This window comes from Apteryx mantelli, chromosome 30 (genome assembly GCF_036417845.1).
Source record: "Apteryx mantelli isolate bAptMan1 chromosome 30, bAptMan1.hap1, whole genome shotgun sequence".
NCBI lineage: Eukaryota > Metazoa > Chordata > Aves > Apterygiformes > Apterygidae > Apteryx > Apteryx mantelli.
The window spans coordinates 5,274,444-5,292,438 of record NC_090007.1 but is presented as its reverse complement, the minus strand read 5'-3'; the positions used below and the strand labels follow the sequence as shown (position 1 = coordinate 5,292,438).

Sequence of the window (17,995 nt, the reverse complement as noted above, 5' to 3'; positions counted from 1 at the left end):
TTTGCCCTCATTTCTCTCTGGAGAACTTCCTTTACTTGTCTGGTTCAGACCTTTGCCTCGCACTGCCACTGAAGTGGGGAAACAACCTTTCCCAGGAGGTTCCAGAGCTGCTTTGTTAACCTGTTGGGGAAAGTTTCATATGAAAATGCTTCTTCCAACCCTTAGTTTAATACTTTTCATTTTTTCTTCCTTTCTCTGGCTTGCCTAAACAGGCCCCAAACCCAGTATATCTTTGTGCCATATTCTGGTTTATTACTTGATCCCTTGACAGGACAACTGTACTGCTGTCATGCTTGTTGCTTTTGGAAGAAAGAATCCAGTGCGAAGAGAGTATGTAGTAATGAACTGCATTATTTGCAGGCTCTGTCAGAAGAGAAGGTGGCTTATGAACGTAGCACCAGTCGGAACATCTACCTGAATGTGGCGGTGAACACCTTAAAGAAGCTCAGAAGCCTAGTGCCCAATTCCCCGACAAGTACGAACAGTACGTACCACATTTGTGGTTTAATAATCGGAGCCCTGCTTGGATTAGAAGCCACGGAGAGAAACTTGTTGAAAAGACAGAGCCATTTCTCAGAAGCATTATGCTGAAAGCTAAACAACTCCAGTTAGCTTTTTATAGTCTGGCAAGCTTTAATGGGCCTTCAAGAGGCAAGTCCTGCAATGCTTTGTTGGCTGTCTGAACCTAAATGGAGATAATGCCACATGGATTTTTTTTTAGCACAAGTTCTTTAAAATGAAAAGCCCCGCTAATGGAGTAACTTTCACATGATGCCTTCAAAGTGATAGACTCGTCCATCACCGCAGAAATCTGTTACACACATTAAGCTTCAAGAGAGAAACGAAGAGGGTTAAGACATTTCATTATTGGCTCTCGAGAGGGTACATTAAACAATCAATTTGTGCTGTTCTTGTGAATTTTTTTTCCTGGTCTCTTCCCTTTTCTCCCCTCTGTCTTCATTACCTTCATGGCCATTAGTCAGAGCAGCTGAACTTGGGAGGCTGGCCTTTAGGAAAGGGCTGCCAGTTAATGATTAGTAAAAAGCACCTGTCTGCCGTTATCTGATGTGTTGAGCATATTCCAGAGCTCTGAAGCCTTTCTAAAGGAAGTTGAAAGATTCAGCGAGGGAGTCTGGTCTGCAGGGACTTAACAGCAAAGCTTCCCACTGTGCGAGGGTAATCTCACCACGCAGCCCCACAGTCAGTTATTTCACTTTGCCCATGACTGAGTTGAGCTGCTCCGTGCTCAGTCCTCTCTTGCTTTATCAGGAGGGGGACGTGGTGTGCAGAGTAAACAGGCAGAGCTACAGGAGTGTCCTGGGGAACTGTACAAATGTCCTTGTCTGCTCTTAGAAAAGTTGCTGTGGGCTGGCAGTGCAAACAGCAAACTCCCCATAATGCTGGAATGAATGTACTAGGAACAGGCCACTGCTACCTAACATGCCCCATTTTCTGGGGCAGACCAGGAGTTCAGGAGGATAACTTTAATCCTCCTTTTGTCTGTGTTCAGTGCCCCAAACTTTAGGACGGATGTCTCCTCCTCTTCCAAGATTGCACCTGATCTCCTGTTTTGTGTCTCCCCTCTTTCCACTGCAGAGACAAGTAACAAGAAAGTGGTGTCCCATGAAGCTGTGCTGGGAGGGAAGCTTGCTGCGAAGACAAGCTTCACTCTAAACCGATCAGGAAGCTTGAGAGCAGAGGATTTAACAGGTAAGACCCTGCTCCTGTGATGCTATAACCTGTAAGTTACAGCTGCAGGTATAGCACAGTGAGTGGGGAGAGCGGGATCTTGCCGATGCATGAAGTGATATGATTTATCTTTGGGCCAGTGTTATGAATTCTTACCTAACTGCAGCGTGGTGCTGCAGACTTGCTTGGTAAAATGCTATGCTGCTCTGATTAGTGCCTGCTTTACTTCCCTGCTTTGGGCTGTGAGTTCATTGATGTAGTCTGTGTAGCTTTGATGTAGCCTCAGCAGCTGATCAGAACCAGCTCTTGTGTTTTGGACGTTACTGGCTTTTGGACTTTTTTTTCGGCGTGGATTTTACTTTAGCTTTCCTGCCCTAGAGGTGTGCTTTCCGTTGTGCCTGTGAGATTAAAGGCAAACTTACTAATATCTCCATCTGTTCTGCAGAGCTCAATTTCACATTTACAAATGTCATAGTAAGGTCGTATCGTAGCCAAAGGATTGTGCCACAAGCATTATCCGTGTTGGGTCGAATCAGTTACGAGCGTTTTAGTTGCCAAGAGATGTAGGCAAATTGTTGGGGAGATCAGAAGAGACGGGGCTGCTGCAGAGCAGAAGGAATTGATGTGACGAAAGCTTGAAAGAGCCTCTGTAGCTCAGCTAAGCAACATCAAAGGGTACACGGCAATATTGGAGGGGTTTAACATAAGGGCTGGAGCAGAGATATTGAACAGGGTATAAGAAATTATAATTACACTTTGGAATGAAATGAACAGCCTGAAATCAAGAGCAGGAAAAAGCACCTGATAATGAGATTTTTAGCTAGCCGTGGGTGGCCTCTGAGGCCACCCTTCTTTGGGCTGTGTTACAGTTTATCAGTTAAAGCATTGAAAAAATTAAAATAGGAGGTGTCTCACATTTGTAACAAAAAGGCCTGAAGATGGATCCTTTGAAGGAATTCCACTTTGGCTGGGTTTTCCAAACATACCAACTTAATGCTGGTTGTTGAAGGCTTTAAAAATCAGCTTGTGCACCAATGACCAGAGATGAAAAACATTGCCCCAGCACCTATCTCCCTGTCAATACTGAACAAAGGCAATGAAAGCAAGTTCAGAATGGTGGGAGTTCCTCCAGAGGCTTGGTAAAGCAGAAAATGGAAGGAGAAACTCTACATGCTTCTGTGATGTGGCTTCAGCATTGTCCTTGGTGTCTGCAGGAGCTGCCTTGTACCGGCGACTAAAGGAGTATCTCATGACTGAGGAGCAGCTAAAGGAAAATGGTTACCCAATGCCTCACCCGGAGAAGCCAGGCCGCGCTGTCCTCTTCACTGCAGAGGAGAAGAAAACTATTGACTGTAAGCTCTGCTGGCTACTTCATTCTGCAAGGTTTGCTAGCCGCGTTACAGCTGGACACACCTGTCCCACTTGAAACCAGTCTTTTCCCATAAAGACATTACTGGTCTCAGCACGGAGTCATTTGCTCCTGTTGTGATGGGTCTCCCTGAGTTGTGACCAGTGTCTCTGCAGGCCAGCCTGACACAGAGGAGTTTGGCTGCAGAAGTCTTCTGCCTTCCTGGAGGACAAGTTCCTTCAGCTTGCACGTCATGAGAACGTATTTTGGACACTCAGTTCATAGGTTGTGATATGTAGGGCTGTGAGACTGAGGTGAGCTTTATAATTGCTGCCAAAGAACAGGACTTGGTTGGGTTGCCGCCCTAGACAAACTGTCTTTGACCACCCCCTTTGAGGACTTGCGTTTTAGAGTTGCTCGGTGCAGATTTTAGGACTTCTCCCTTAGTCAAGTGCCTGAGTTTGTTACGCTAACCTGGACACTATAGGCGGCTGGTGTAGGGAAGATTGAGAGGCTCCTCTTCAGCTTCTAGTGATGCTCTCCTCTTCTAGGGGGAGCATTATTATTATTATTATTTTTTAGGGCCTCTGTGCATATGAACTGCTGTTATGGTGTGATATGGAAGGACACTGGGCCAGACTGGTTTGCCAGCGCGTTGTGCAGTGCTGTTTTTGGATTGTGCAGTTTTCGGCTTGGTCACTTGATGGCGCTGGGCTAAATAGTTTCCGAAAGCTCTTTTTGTAGTTGGATGAAATAATCCCAAAGGTTTTCTCTGGACCAGCTGGGGTCTTTATTTGTCTGTCTGTCTCCTTCTCTCTCTCTCTCTTTTCTTTTTTTTTCCTTTTTTTTTTTTTCTTTTTTTTTCTTCTCTGAAGTCCTCTAGCAGGAGTTACGCTTCCTAAATGCTGATGAGAGCAGGCTATGATGCAGCAGGGATAAAACACATGCTTAAAGGAGCAAAGGATATATTTTGAGGTGCCTTGCCAGGCTCCTTTGAGCATCTCTTTGGAGAGACCTTGCTAAAGTGTGTTAAGTGCTCATCCATATTAACACCTTGTGTCTACATTTGTCCTGCAGTTGCTGAAGCAACCTGTACAAAAGCTTTCTTGCATTAGCACTGTCAAGTACTGTATTTGTTAGAGCCCTTTTCTTCGGTTAACCAGACACCTCCTTTATACAATTCTGAGATCACGTTCCTGGTCCTGTTTCTGTAGTTTCTTGCAGAAGTTACGGGATCTTTGGTTTTGTGCATGTTTAACTGAAGCTATTGCTAGTCTGTTGTTAAGGTTGTTGCGACATGCTGTGTGACAGTGGTCAGCAGATGAAAATGGACTACGCTGGCGTTAGACAGAGCTGTCCCTGACTTGGCAGCGTGCTAGCAGGTCAGTTTTTCATGTTGGAACTAAGGGAGTTGCTTTGGGATCAGAAGCATGGCAATCAGCTCTTTTACCGTGGATTTTTGCATCTCCCTTCTTTGAACGGTGGACAATACTGAAAGCACAGCCGGCAGCCTCTCAGTGCTTGCTTTTGGGCACGCACCCTTTCAGAGGCTGTACAAGGCTTACTTCTCGGTCAGTATTCAAAGTCTAGAGCTTGTGGTTCCAAGTGCTGGCCACGACCAAGGAGAATAAATCACATCATCTTCGTGCTTAAGTACCTGGCAGAGTTCCGTGGTGTGAAGTTTAGCCAAAAGGAGTTGTGCTCCCACGTGAATGGGAGGAAGTGGCACAGACAAGACAGAATTCCCAGTTCCATTTTCAGGACTTTAGTACTAAAAGGTGTGGCTAATCTTTGGGGCGGCGTAACAAAATCTTCAGGTGGCAGAGAGCATCAAAACACACTTGGACAAAACACTGAGTCAAGGGGAGGTGGCAATGTGGTAGCCAATGAGTAGCAGGAGTCAATGGTACCGTGATACCCTGCTCTTCCGTGTCGGGGCTGCACAGCCCTCTTGGAGTTGTGGGACTTATCCCAAGGTATGTGTGACTTCTGTCCTCTTGATCCAGTTGTCCAACTTCTGCCTCACCGGTAAGAGCAGAGGTTCCAAAGGGAAGAGGGAGAAGTCCATAGCTGCCCTCTCAGAAGGCTTACTGGTCTGTAAGCGTTCCCATTTTTAGAGGCTAGAGAATCCTTACAGAAAAGCTGTGCCCAGGAAGAACTCAGACACCACTTGGAAGTGACAAGGCATGAATCCCCTGGAAACCAGGCCTCATTAGCTTTTCATATCCAAAGAATTATTTATTTATCCTGTTTTTTTTTTCTTTTTTAATAACTGTGTTGAAGTACAACGTAACTTGCTGTGGATGGAGAAATAATGCAGAAAATGTGCATGTGAACTGTGTCGGAGCTGATGTTGCACAGCAAAGAAGCACTAGGGAGCCTTAGGTTTGCCTCTGAAAAGTGGTTTGGGGCACGAACTGAGCTGCGGAAGACTGCATTTTCAGAGGGATTGCTGAATCTCTGTGGCAGTTTGAAACAACGGCTGGAATCCTTTTGAAAAGCAAAAGTTTTATTTGTGAATTTCACCAGAGTTTGGGGCTTGATTTGCTCATTGTGTTTCGGCCAAGTTTACCAGGCACAGGATTCTCAATGACCTGACTCTTCTTCTTCTTTTCTTTGAAAGCCTCCTGTAGGATTTGTTGTCGCTGCGGCACGGAGTACATGGTCTCAGCCTCTGGAAACTGCATTCGCAAAGAGGAGTGTGTCCATCACTGGGGAAGGCTACGCAAGCAGAGGGGTAGGTTTCTTCAAAAGAGGCTCTCTCAGTCATGTGCTAGCTGTTTTCGGGCTCTGAACACCAAGGCTACGTTATCCTTTGAGTTACCCTGGAACCTTTTGTGGCTCTTGGGGCTTGTCAAACTCATGTGTTGTGGCAGTTCCCAGTTTTGTCGCTGGGTGGCCCTGCTCCTTATGACGCAGGCCTGCAAAAAGATGCTGCGGGATGGTGGTGTGGTGCCTAAAATGTGAATATGGGGCTGGAGCAGAGGTTGTTGATCTTGCAGTTTAAAAACACATAAAAACAAGCTCCCAAAACATTTTTATGGCCATTGAAAGAGAAGTCTTATTAGGAGCCTGGTTTGTGAACACTAGGCTTCTGTTGCTGCCCAAGAGAGTTGGTTGAATTCATTTGCAGCCAGACCTAGTTTGAACTTTGCTGGGGTTTTCCAGCAAAGCATCTGTGGTCAGTGAATTTGCTGTGTTGGGTAGATCCGTCAAACTGCTCTGCTCATCTGTACCGTGGCTGGTAGGTAGCTTCTGGAGTTTTTTGTCTGGCTGAGTTGGAGAGCTTTAAACATTTTAGATGGCTGCGTGTGAATCCATAATTATTTGTCCCCTTTGTCTGACACGTTATTGTTGCTGTGCTCATCCAGGATAAGTGTGCGCTTGTGAGCTAAAGTTTAGGTCTCTTGTTGATAGGGCTCCTCTCTTTGACTCTTGTCTCTTGCTCTTTCAGTGCCGGGTGGATGGGAAACTCATTACAGCTGCTGCTCAGGAGCTGTGGGTTCACCAGGCTGCCAGGTTGCTAAAGTAAGTAATTGAGCAACACCTTTTTATTCTCAGTGACATTTGTCCTCTGTTGCATTGGTGATGGCTGTGTGATCATTGTTGAAATCTTTAAAAGAATGGTGGCTCCCCTTAAGGGAAAAACAAACATATCTTAAATGTATTCAGCTATGCAAAGGTAGGAAAATTCAGTGTGTGGCAGGAAGGAGGAGCCTGAGCTGTCTGGAGTGACGTGGTTTCATTTGTTCTAAGCAAGTGCCTTTGTATTAAGCTGCCCAGCAAAAGCTCAGATGCAGACTGCTTTGGGAGAACACTGAAGAAGTGAGAAAATAGGGAGTTTCCTTTTAAAGAGCAGGCTTGGGGCCTTGAATCCACTGTATCAGTACATTTTTCTCATCTTTTCCTTTCCCAGATACCTGTGCTAAAGTAACTTCCTGCTGTATGGTGAATCCTTTCTTAGTTTTCTGTTTATTGCGTGCCCTTTGTATTAAGGAGGGGAACTGTGCCAAGAAGCCTGTTGTAATCCATAAATGTTGCTTCTCCTGGGTGGGATAAGGATCCAAGGACTAGAAAACAGCATGAAAAGCCTGCTTAGGAATCGAGTTCCGGCGCTTTGATTGAGCAGACCGCTCTGATACCTTCGCACAGGTGCTTTTTTTTTTTTTTTTTTTTTCCCTATGGGCAACTGAGAATTGGATTCCTAGCCTGGCATCATTGATGCTGTCTCAAACCATTGACTGAAGGGAATGATCCGTCTCTTGCCTCTCCCCTAGGTCTTTGGGCCTAGTCACTTGTTTCAGTGGCATTTTTGTGTTCAGCAGCTGCTACACAGGGGAGAGGAACATGCTGCAGAGCCAAGTGAGAGGGAATCTAAAAGAGTCATGTCCAGTGAAATGGGCTCCAGAGCGAGCCTATTATAAGATACCTTCTTGTCCCACTCTTTGGAAGACCTAGGGCAGTACGGGGCCAGCAAGACTGACTGTAGGTTCTGGAGATGTGTGTGTGTCCTCCTTGTCCTGGTCAGATGCTACAGCTAGGAAGTGAATTCTGGAGTAAAATTCAAGGTTTGTCGAAGTAGGAAGGACTGTCAGCACGTGTGCCCTAAAGGCCTGATCTGCCCAGTCTGAAGTATGGATGGGGATCAGATAGGCTGCTACTTTTCCTATTACTTTTTCATTTGGAATTAGAATCTCTTTGTAATCAGTGTTCTAAAAAACATGGAGCAGGGAAGGCAGAAGAAATTGATGGGGCTATAAAAACATGACTTCTCTGCATGTTTTTGCGTGGCTGTTGTAGACCATAAAACCCCACGGCCTTTTAAGAAACATACAATCTCTCTAATAGCCTCTTACTTGATGAAGCATGCTGCCTTGGCTCCAGGGCTCAGGCATCCTTTCACATCTGCCTCCTATTTGCTGTTGTGCTGCTACAGATCACTCCATCCTGGTTTTCTTGGTTTTTCTCATCCAAATGAGGGAGTTTCACAGCATCCTGTGATGGTAGAATTATGATCGGAATACCCAGCCCGCTCCGGATGAGAATTTGAAATGAGAATTGGGATGTTTGGGCTAGTGGGGGAGCGCAATATTTTTCAGCTTCAAAGGAGAGCATGGAAAACAGCAAATATGTATAATCATGACACTCTAGACTAGATCTGTGGTTGGTTAGAAGAGCATTTCTGAGTCTTTTCCTTGTCTTTTCCTTTCAAATATATTTGAGATCTGCCTGTTTGGGTTATGCTGCAGTTAGCAAGTGTGGCAGGAGATGGCAGAACGGAGCTGCGCGTATACCTACAGCTGCCCAAGAGCTAGGAGTGTGGGGCTGCTGTTCTTTGTGATAACTGCTCCGGTTCTTTCTCTCCTCTGAAAAACAGAAGCAACTTTTCTGCCCTCTTCTCAGGAAGAGTCGGAGGGTTGCTGAGCCTCAGCTGCTGTAGCACAACGCCAGGATTTTTTTCCTCTGCCATTCTGTTATATTGCATTGCAGAGGGAGGGAAGGGGTCAAGTTGAAGGGGTGAGAAACATTTACTATCTGTTGGCTTGGTCATCTGCTCTGTCCATTTGTTTAGCAAAACAATCAGATTCAGGGGCATGGATGCAAAATTGTCTAGTGTGGCCTCTTGCTCCTGGGAAGCGATGAACCGCGCAGCCTTTGAGCAATGCTGACTTCGGATACAGGGAGAGATCGGACTCCCTGTTTGCCCACCTGCCCAGTTAACTTGAAATGATGCAGTTCTCTGTGCTCTGGCTGTACCTACAGTAATAACCTATACTGGAAAATACGCAAATCCCTGCTTTGGTTATCCTTCCACTCAGGTTTCAGCTTACAACTACTTCTGTTCCTCATATCTCCAACCTTCCTGTCCTGAGGTGATGCCAAGTACAATCTGATTCCTTGTAGGGTGAGATTTGTGAGAAGCATGATAAAGGAGGCTGTACACAGACACTGGTGTAATTGTGGGCAACTATGTTTACTTAGGGATAGAAAAACTTTAAAAAGGTGTTAAAAAACCCACTGGGGAATAAGGAAGAGATGGTGAAACTTCTGGGTGTGGTGCAGCAGTTTTAATTTCACCTAAAACCACGTTAATGGACAAAGGGGCAGTTGCAACCTTTGCCGTGCTCTCTACTGTGTGTTCCTACTTCCTCACTGGCACGGTGGTGAGGGTAATCAGATCAGTGCAATGCTCCAGTTTAAAACTCCCCCTGCAAAGAAGGTTTTCAGACTGACCAGGTAGTACCAGTGCAGGCGCAGGGTGGGATCTGTGGCTGCGGAGGAGGGGAGAGTGCGGAGGAGTGCCTGTTGCAACAGTGGCTTCGTCTTGCATTGGCTTAAGCCACTCATGAAACCACTCCCCGAGTTTCCCTGCTAGCTCAGGGAGCGTTTCGGTACTGAATCTTGTTGACCCTAGAGCTTTAGCAGGGGATAATGAGGAGCGGTTAGAAATAGTCTCCATTTATTGCCTCAAGTGCTAGAAGGCAGTAGCTCTTGTTTGTCTGTGAACTGTCTGGTTTTGGAATACAGCGGCTTTTATTTGCAGTGTCTGCACGCATTGATGTTTTCTTGTACTTCATTACACTAGACTTTCTCTTGCCATTTCTGGGTTATGATACACATGATACTAACTGTGCTCGAACAGGGAAGTTAGAGATTAGCATCCTGCACCGAGATGTCTCGTCCACAGTCTAAACCATGATCCAGAAGCTGGAGTAAATCCATGTAAGACCTCAGTGTGAGCCTTCCCAGAGTAACTCTACTCTGAATCGAAAGTTATTCGAGATCCCCATCTCCTCGTCCCTGGATGTAAGATGTATTGCTCCTATATGAGCTGTCAATGCAATGCCACTAGCTCTGACCTGTCTTTGGAACTGGGGTCACTTCTGGCTATTTTTGCCACTGTGGTGAACTTCTCAGACTCATTACTAGGTGAACCTTATTCCTCATTAAGCTCTAGAAATGATAAAAAAATTTCATTTGAGTTGGAGGTTTTGCTGAAATGGGAGTCTATGGATTCTTGTTCCTGCTGCCAACCAATGTGCCTTTTTCCCTTAAAGCAACATGTTCACGATGGGCGGAAGGAGAGCCTTGATGGCTTTGTGAAGACTTTTGAGAAGTTGCCTACAACTGATGGTTATCCTGGAATCTACGCATTAGACTGTGAAATGGTGAGTCCTGGAACTACAAGTCCTAGTGGTAGAGGCAATGCACAGGCAAAATAAGGCTTGGAGGAAGGCTGAAGGTGCAATACAAATGTCTGAAGGGAAACTCTGTCTCCCTACCATCTTCCTTCCAAAAGGCAGGAAGCTTGCAGAGGGGGAAAAAAAAACTGTTATGGCCTGAAGGGGACCTTGCCCCTTACCCATCACCCATGGGAACGGTATGATCCAGGCTGCTTGTAGGGAGAACCGGTGCTCAGAATGAGACTGATCAGTCCTGAATTCTGTGCGTGTGTCCTTATGATGTTGTGGACTCTAAAATGTAGAGGTTCTGTTAACTTTAATTAAACCTTATTAGTTAGTTATGCCAGCATGTGCTTCGTTTGGGAATCACACGTACCCTTGAGAAATGATAGCTAACTGGCCAATATTAAACAGTGTGTGTTGGCTGGCCCTGCTGTACTAGACCTACTGCGTCTGGGGAGCTGAAGCGCTGTGGTGAACAGTCCTGTAGATACCATGGCGAGGACTGTGCTGTGGTTGGCACGCACTTCTCTTCATGTCTGGTGTGTTGCTTGCAGTGTTACACTAAGCAAGGACTGGAGCTGACAAGAGTAACTGTGATCAACTCTGACCTGAAAGTGGTATATGACACTTTCGTCAAACCGGACACCAAGGTGGTGGACTATAACACCAGGTAAGGACAGCCTTCCTTGGGTCACAGGTCTTTTGCTCAGAATCAGGAAACTAGGGGGAACTGCTGGGGAATGCTTGCTGAGACCCCAGTGACTAGCACTTCCTAACGCTGAAGCTTTTTGGGTGGCCTCTGATAACCTCAGAGCCCTGGAGGTGTTCCTTTAGTGAAGGAAACCCTCCTCGCTGCTCTTGCACTGCAGATTCTCAGGGGTGACAGAGGAGGACCTGGAGAACACTAGCATCACCCTGCGGGACGTCCAAGCCGTCCTATTGAACATGTTCAGCGCGGATACCATATTGATAGGGCACAGCTTGGAAAGCGACTTATTTGCACTAAAGGTAACTTGCATGTCTTGCATTTACATCTTCCTCTAGTTCTTTCTCGCCCTGATGTCTGTTATGTGCCGCCTTTTAATTTAGAAAGCGTTTTGTTTCCAAGAGCTAGAAGGGCACAGTAGGTCTGTCTCATCTCTGAGCCAGCAGGAAGCTGCCTGTGAGGCATAGCTGGAAGAGCAGGGGGAGTGGGTGGTGTGTGCGGTGCTTGCGGCCTCACCTCAGCTTTCAGTGACCGCTGGTGTCCAGTGAGACGGGTGTCTCCAGGGGTGTCTGTGAAGGATGACTAGAGAGGGACTGGCTGTAAGGACTGATCTCAAATCGTTTGCTGGTAACCCCTGTCTGTATAGCCAAGAACTATTGGTGTCACTGTTGGTGTCAGCATCCTTTCACTGCTGCGAAGGTGGGCTCAGCCAGGAGGTCAGGGACTGAACAAGGTAGGCTCAAGGGTCCCCCCTGCCTTCTGGATGTCCAGAGAAACTATTTTAGAAATGGGACAAAGCTCTTTTTCTCTGCCAGTGGAGATAATTATCTGTGGTTTCTCTTCTAATTTTAAAACGCCTGTCTTCTCCAAGTGAGGTTTTCTGCCTAGTTTGCTGTGATTTGTGGTGTTACTTTGATCAAGCCATTTTGACCTTTCATCTGTCTTTTTTCCTGCCTGGCCCTTGTCAGTCTAGTCTGAACATCTCTCGGCCATCTCTGCTCGCCTGTGAGGGAGGGCTGCGCTCTCCCCCTGCGCTCTGAACACAGATCCCAGGGGGCTTGTCCGGGGTCACCAAGAAAGCGTGCAGCAGGCAGTTGAGTCTTTAGTCTGCGCTCACAATGCAGAACTTCCTCCAGCCGTTCTTTATCAGGCAGCTTCTTTGATAAAGAAGCTGCGGCTGCCAACTCGCGGCAGTGGTTTGGAAGCAGGAGGTTTTAATGTCTGCAAAGCGCTTTACCTCTCCATGGCACCCTTTATCCCAGCGTCTCGGAGAGTTCATCATCATCATAAAAAAATTATTTACAGTTTTATCAGCGTGAGATGACTGTGTTGGCCTCTTAGAGGCATGATTTTTTCTCTTAGCATGGCAGACGCTGCCAAGAGAACGAACCCGAGAGCAATATAGCAGAGCGTGACAGGCAGTGGCATGTCAAGTCGTAATGTCTGAAGGCTGTGGCAGTAAAGACGACATCTCGCTAATGGCCATGGCAAGCTCCAAATGGTGATAGCATTTCAGTTTTTATTTAAGGCTATATTATCCTGTTTCCTCCGTCTTTCCTGATCTACATAAGTAATTATCATTGTGCCTGGGTGGGTGCCAAAGTTGACTGCAGTCTAGGAGAGATTATCCATAATGTTGGCAGTTTTACACTCCAAAGAGCGTAGCAGGTTGTTTCCGTTAAATTGCAGCTGTTCTAAGGCATTTACGGATCTGGGCTATGAAACTATTAACGCTGAAGTTACAAATTGTCACGCAACATTAGCTGGTGCCCAGGAAGAGTCAAGGCAGATGAGGAGACTGGATTATCAGGGTCCCGTCACTTTGTGTTGAGACTCGGAGCAATTCTTTGGTCAGGGATACAAATACCGTATTGTGGTCCTAAGCTCGCAATGTGGGTTTGCCTTCATCCAAGTTCCTTCAGCTTCCACTGAACACACGTTCTTGGCCAACAGAGGATTAATCTCATTTTACTCAAAAGTAAGAAATTAGGATTAAGGGAAGGAAAAAAAAAAAAACGCTTTACCCTATGTTTATGTACTCTGTTGAATGTGGCTTTTGGGAGAGCTCTGGTTGTGTGTGGCCCCACAGGACCCCTTAGTACAGGACAGGTAGCATGTTGACTTTTCAGCATCCTCAGCACTTCCAGCACGATGACACTTCATACCTAGAGGACTGCAAACCTCTTGCCTCCACTGTGTGCCCAGCCACTTGGACCCAAACATGGGACTGGCCAAGGCTTCCCTCCCATCTGCTTTATAGTTCCTTACACCCAGAAGTATGAGATCTGCTTGACCCATTTCATCCTGTGCTTGCTAATCCAGTGCTGGTTAAAAACTTCCTGTTGACTCTAATTGCTGACAGACTCTGGCTGGAATTTTTGGGGGTTGGTTTGCACCTCAAAGGTTAGGTCTTTTCCCTAGAAGAAGCAAAAATCCTGCTCCCACAGCAGTGTGATGTACAGTTTTGATTCTTATGTGCTTCCTGCTTAAGTCCGTGTCCCGAGAAGCTGTTGAAAGGGTGTAACAAGTTCTGTGTGGTCACTGGGTCCTTGGTTTTGTTTTCCATTGTGGTAGGTACCCTCAGAAATCTTCCACCTCCTCCAGGCCAGGGTACTAAGGATTAATCTGTGCTGTTGTTTGAGTTATAAGAACTGAATAAGCCCTGGATTTCTGCTACTTCGTGTAGGGTAGCCAGGGCTTTGAGGGCAGCTACGCTGGCTGGCAGAGCACCGGGAAGTAGGTGTGCACATATCTTTTAAGGGGGAGTCATGTTTGACTCAGCCAGAGCTTCCTGCAAGACTGGTTGGGCTGGAGCTTGGTGATAGCATTACACAGAGCCTGAAACGCTGATCAGAATATCGCTTTAGCACGGTTAATTCCAAGGAGTGTCTGACCCTGTGGGAGAGGGAAAATAAGCATGTTTCTTTCCTGCTCCCTCCCTCCCTCCAGCTTATCCATGGCACAGTGGTGGATACTGCAATCGTCTTTCCCCACCGCCTGGGTTTGCCTTACAAACGGGCTCTCCGGACGCTGATGGCAGACTACCTCAAGCGCATCATCCAGGACAACGGTGAGACGAGGGAGAAGCTGAGAAGCGAGGGTCTCGCATCCCATCCCACCTGGATGCAGGTTCCTTGGACCTGCCTCCCTCTCTGCTCTCCCCCAAGCCCCATCTCTCCCTCCTGAGCTTTATTTTGCATAGTGTCTGCCAGTAGCTGTGAACAGGACAACATATGAAATCTCTGCCACAGACCTATTTAGTTTGAAGCCTGTGCTGAGGGCCTGCAAACACTTCCATCTTCCCTCTCTGTGCTAGGTGGGGACCAGGGACAGGGGACCAGGGACATGGAGGTGGTGCCAGAAGGCCAGGGATAGCTCTGTCAGGGCCATGTCATGCCCTCCCTTCTCTCTCTGGCAAACTGAGATTGACGTTTCCGTTTGAAGCATGGCACGTTCCTTTCCACCTTCCTTGAGCACATTGTAAACATACCGCTGGGGAAATGGAGGCCTCTCTGACCAGCTATTCCCTAGCCTCAGGGCCTGTGGAGTAGCAGCATTTCATTCCTTATTTAAACGAGGGAGCAGGCATGGAATGAAGTCCAGCAAAAATGTGCTTAGTGGAAACTCTTCTACTTTTAATCCCCCACTGGTTCACCATGTTGTCCCACAGTTGCCTGTACTCGCAGTGGCAAAGGGAAGTGAGCAGCTGGGCCAGTAGTGTCAGGCAGGACTTTGTCTTTGGGAAGCCTCCGTCTGCTTTTGTGCAGGTGTCCCCTCGATGGCAGAGGGGCTCGCTGGGCTGAGGTGTTAACTGTGGTCCTTGTCTTTCTGTCTCCAGTGGAAGGGCACGACTCTAGCGAGGATGCCAGAGCTTGCATGGAGCTGATGGTCTGGAAGATCAAAGAAGATGCTAAAGTGAAACGATGACTTGCGCTTTCCTCTCTCTCCTGTTCCTCCTCCACCTCTTTGAAGCAGTGCAATAAATGCTCAGAGTAACACTGTCCACCTGTACGCAGCAGCATGCTACCCCAGACTCCCCATGCGCTCACAGGTATCTATGGGACTTAAGGACTGCTGCTGGTGCAGCTGAACGGCACCAGCTCACTGCTTGCAGGTCCCTGTGTCCAGGTAGTGGCTCTCAGATCTTTTTGACTCCACCTGAGGAATACTCTGTGATACAGCAGTTGCCTTGGAGGCATGGCAAGGTGGTTTTGGATAGTGCAACCAGAGAGAAACTTCTTGGTTCCTAGGAGAAGCTTTTAGAGGTAGGTTGGATACACATGGAAGGATCTTTCTGGTTCAGTTAAAGGCAGATCTCTTTTTTTCCAATGTAACTTAAACTGCCTCCGTATTCCAAAGCAGGTAGCTTCCCTCAGTGTTTGGAGAAGGGGGAAACGGAAGAAAGCAGGGCAGGAAGCTGTGAAGTGAATGGGTTACATAGCTGGCTTATGAACGGCAAGCAAGGGGTGGTGAGAGTCAAGGATCAAGCCATCTGGAAAGAGATCCTAGTATGGACCCATGGCGGAGGAAAAAGCCAGAGCTGGGGGAGAGAGGCTGTCTCAGAGGTGCGGTGGGAGCAGCAGGCTTAAGAAGGAGTTGGGATCGGGGAGATACCAGTTGCTATGACCCAGGCGATCTCTCTGGTGAGTGCTGGCATCCCAGTTCTGCAATAGCTGGAAAAGGGAGAAGCCACAAGTGTCAGACCTTGCCCAGACCTCAGGGAGCCCCTGGCCAGTGCGTGTAGTGGTGACACAGGGGACAGCGGGGCTGTGACCAATCAGGCTCCCAGAGCCAAGGGAAGACTTGCAGCCTTCCAGGGCAGGAGCTGTGGTGGGGTGCAGAGTGGTAAAGTCATCGTGATTGCTGGGGAAGGCAATTCCTTTTTGCAGGCTAGGACAAGCTGTCCTTCCCCTTGCTGCCGAGCTTCCAGTGTGTCTCCAGCAAGCTCATATGTAGGGATCAAGGCTTGGGAGTGATCTGGGTGCTTCTAAGATGGCACCTAAGTGCCCCAACAATACTTGCAAGCATGCAGGGCTCCCCCCCCGGTTCATCCCTGATAGCAGGGACTTGATGCAGGGAAGATCAAAAGCAATAGGTGAAAATGTTCTTTTAAACTAGTTTACATGTTGGATGTTTTAAGAAGAAAAGCAGAAGAGCTGGTTGTTGTCTCTGTTTGGCCTCCTGGACAAAAGCAACTGTCGATAGTTTCTCGGTCTCACTTACAGCAACTCAGGCAGTGATGCAGGCGGACTGCAAAAGCTCTGATGGTCTCTGCCTGCCTGCAGGGTCTCTGGCAAGGCCCCATTGCTTTGGGGAGAACAACAGAGCTGAGAGAAATGGTCCCTAATTTAGATGTTCTCCTTTAGCTGAGGTCCAGGTAGCATCTCAGCACGGTTGCAGCTGGTTATTAGAGCAGAAATCGTCTAACCCCCTTCCCCTTCCAGGCGTGGACTGGAATTGCTTCCCCAGCGGTGGCCTAGGCAGCTCAGGGCCTGGCCCCAGGTCCAATACGTGGGCAGGTCTGTGCTTGCTCAACCCCAGGAGGTTCTCCCTGTAGCATTACTGTCCTTAGAGGTGAGGATGTGGTGTTCAGTGCCAGGCCTCTGCCAGGCTCCCTCCTGAAGCCACCGGGAGGGATGGGGGACTGCAAAAGCTCCTGTTCTTGCTGAGCCCTTCTGTGCTTTCTCTGGTGGGCAGTGACGAGGTCCCAACCTGTACTTTTTCCCAAAGTTAGGGCCGTGCAGCTCCCTGCTGCTTCCCCAGCGGTTCGTAGGCCGTGTTGCATCAAGTTCTCCCTGCAGCCTGCCTTTGCCAAGCATTGCAACCTCCTCCTTCCCTGCTTTGGGGCTTCCACGTGAAGGAGCGCTGGACACCTTGTCTTGTCCCCTCTCTCCCATCGCCTGCTGTTGCAGGAAACGATGCTGTTCTCGTTCTTCTGCTCAGGCCATGGGAGAGAGGTGGAAAGTTCAGTGCTTCCTAACCAGGGAAGGAAGGTTTGCTCCTGCTTCTGCCTCTTCCCCACAGCAGAGCCCATTTATCTTCTCCTCTGGTTACAGTGATGGAGCGTACCTGTAAGCAGCCCACCACACGCTGGGTCCCCATCCCCTCTGCAGGTAGTGATGCTGCTTTAGATGGAGTAACCCTAGGAAGGAGACACGAGCGTACGGCTCCCGTCTCCGCGGTGAAATGCATTACCGTAGCTGTGTTAGACTTTGAAGCCAGCTCTTGCCTCAAGGATCCCCGATATTAGATGCAAAGTCCCAGCTCCCCCAAAACCCAGCACCTGTGTTTCTACGTGGGTGCAGCCCGTGTCCATCCAGTGCGTTGGCATCCTGCTGCGGAGCTGCTTTCCTGGCTTTCCCCCACCGGCTGGGCTGAGGGAGCTGGGCTTGGGGAAAGGTAGAGCACGGGCACAGTGCATTTTCCTCCGGGTTTAAAGCCTGAGTCTGGCCAGGCGAGAGGGCATCTCAGTCGTTTCCCCTTCTGAAGTACCGTTTCCTTCCCGGTCCGAACCCGCGGCACGTCCTCGGGTGTGCGGTAGAGGTGTGCGACCAGCGCGGCCTCCCTCGTCGTGCGACAGGCGCGGGCGCTGCTCCTGTGTAACCGGGGCTGGGGCGCCCTCGCAGCGCGGTCCCCGATCCCCAGCCGGGGCGCCGGAACACTGTAAAACCAGAGGTTGAAGGTCGGCGAGAGGTTTTTGGGTTGTATATAAATATTGTAACCTGTAACTTTTTGTAACTGTTTTTAATAAAAGGGTGTTGACTAGATGCACGCTCCCGAGTCTGGGTCTGCTCTGCCGGCAGCAGGGTCAGGGAGGACGTGGGCGCCGGATTGATCCCAAGGCTGGGAGGGACTGAACGCTCCCATCCCCTCCCGGCTTTGCGGGAATGTCCCTTAGCCTCCTTGGCACTGTTGCTTCCTCCGCGTCCTCATGAAGGGTCTCAGTGCTCGGGAGGCAGGTAAATACCCTCGGGGGAGACCATGGGGGCCGACATCTTCCCTTGGGCTCTGCGTTGACCTGCCCGTGCTCGGACAGGGCCTTCGAAAGGGGTTTCTCCCGCTCCA

The 17,995-nt window shown here is 48.4% G+C and overlaps 1 protein-coding gene across 3 annotated transcripts in view; it reads left to right on the top strand.

Moving 5' to 3' along the window:
- REXO1 (RNA exonuclease 1 homolog) overlaps positions 1-17,701 on the top strand; it is a 44,325-nt gene extending 26,624 nt beyond the window's left edge. For 2 of the 3 annotated variants that reach the window (XM_067313035.1, XM_013959770.2), the window contains exons 7-16: positions 361-484; positions 1,597-1,710; positions 2,904-3,041; positions 5,661-5,774; positions 6,492-6,565; positions 10,096-10,206; positions 10,779-10,894; positions 11,094-11,232; positions 13,880-14,000; positions 14,769-17,701. In XM_067313035.1, coding sequence (XP_067169136.1) covers positions 361-484; positions 1,597-1,710; positions 2,904-3,041; positions 5,661-5,774; positions 6,492-6,565; positions 10,096-10,206; positions 10,779-10,894; positions 11,094-11,232; positions 13,880-14,000; positions 14,769-14,857 — 1,140 coding nt within the window. In that variant the 3' untranslated portion in view covers positions 14,858-17,701. Of the gene's footprint in view, positions 1-360; positions 485-1,596; positions 1,711-2,903; positions 3,042-5,660; positions 5,775-6,491; positions 6,566-10,095; positions 10,207-10,778; positions 10,895-11,093; positions 11,233-13,879; positions 14,001-14,768 lie in introns of those variants that run through there. The other variant, XM_067313036.1, reaches the window with a different exon arrangement.
- Positions 17,702-17,995: the final 294 nt, after the last annotated feature.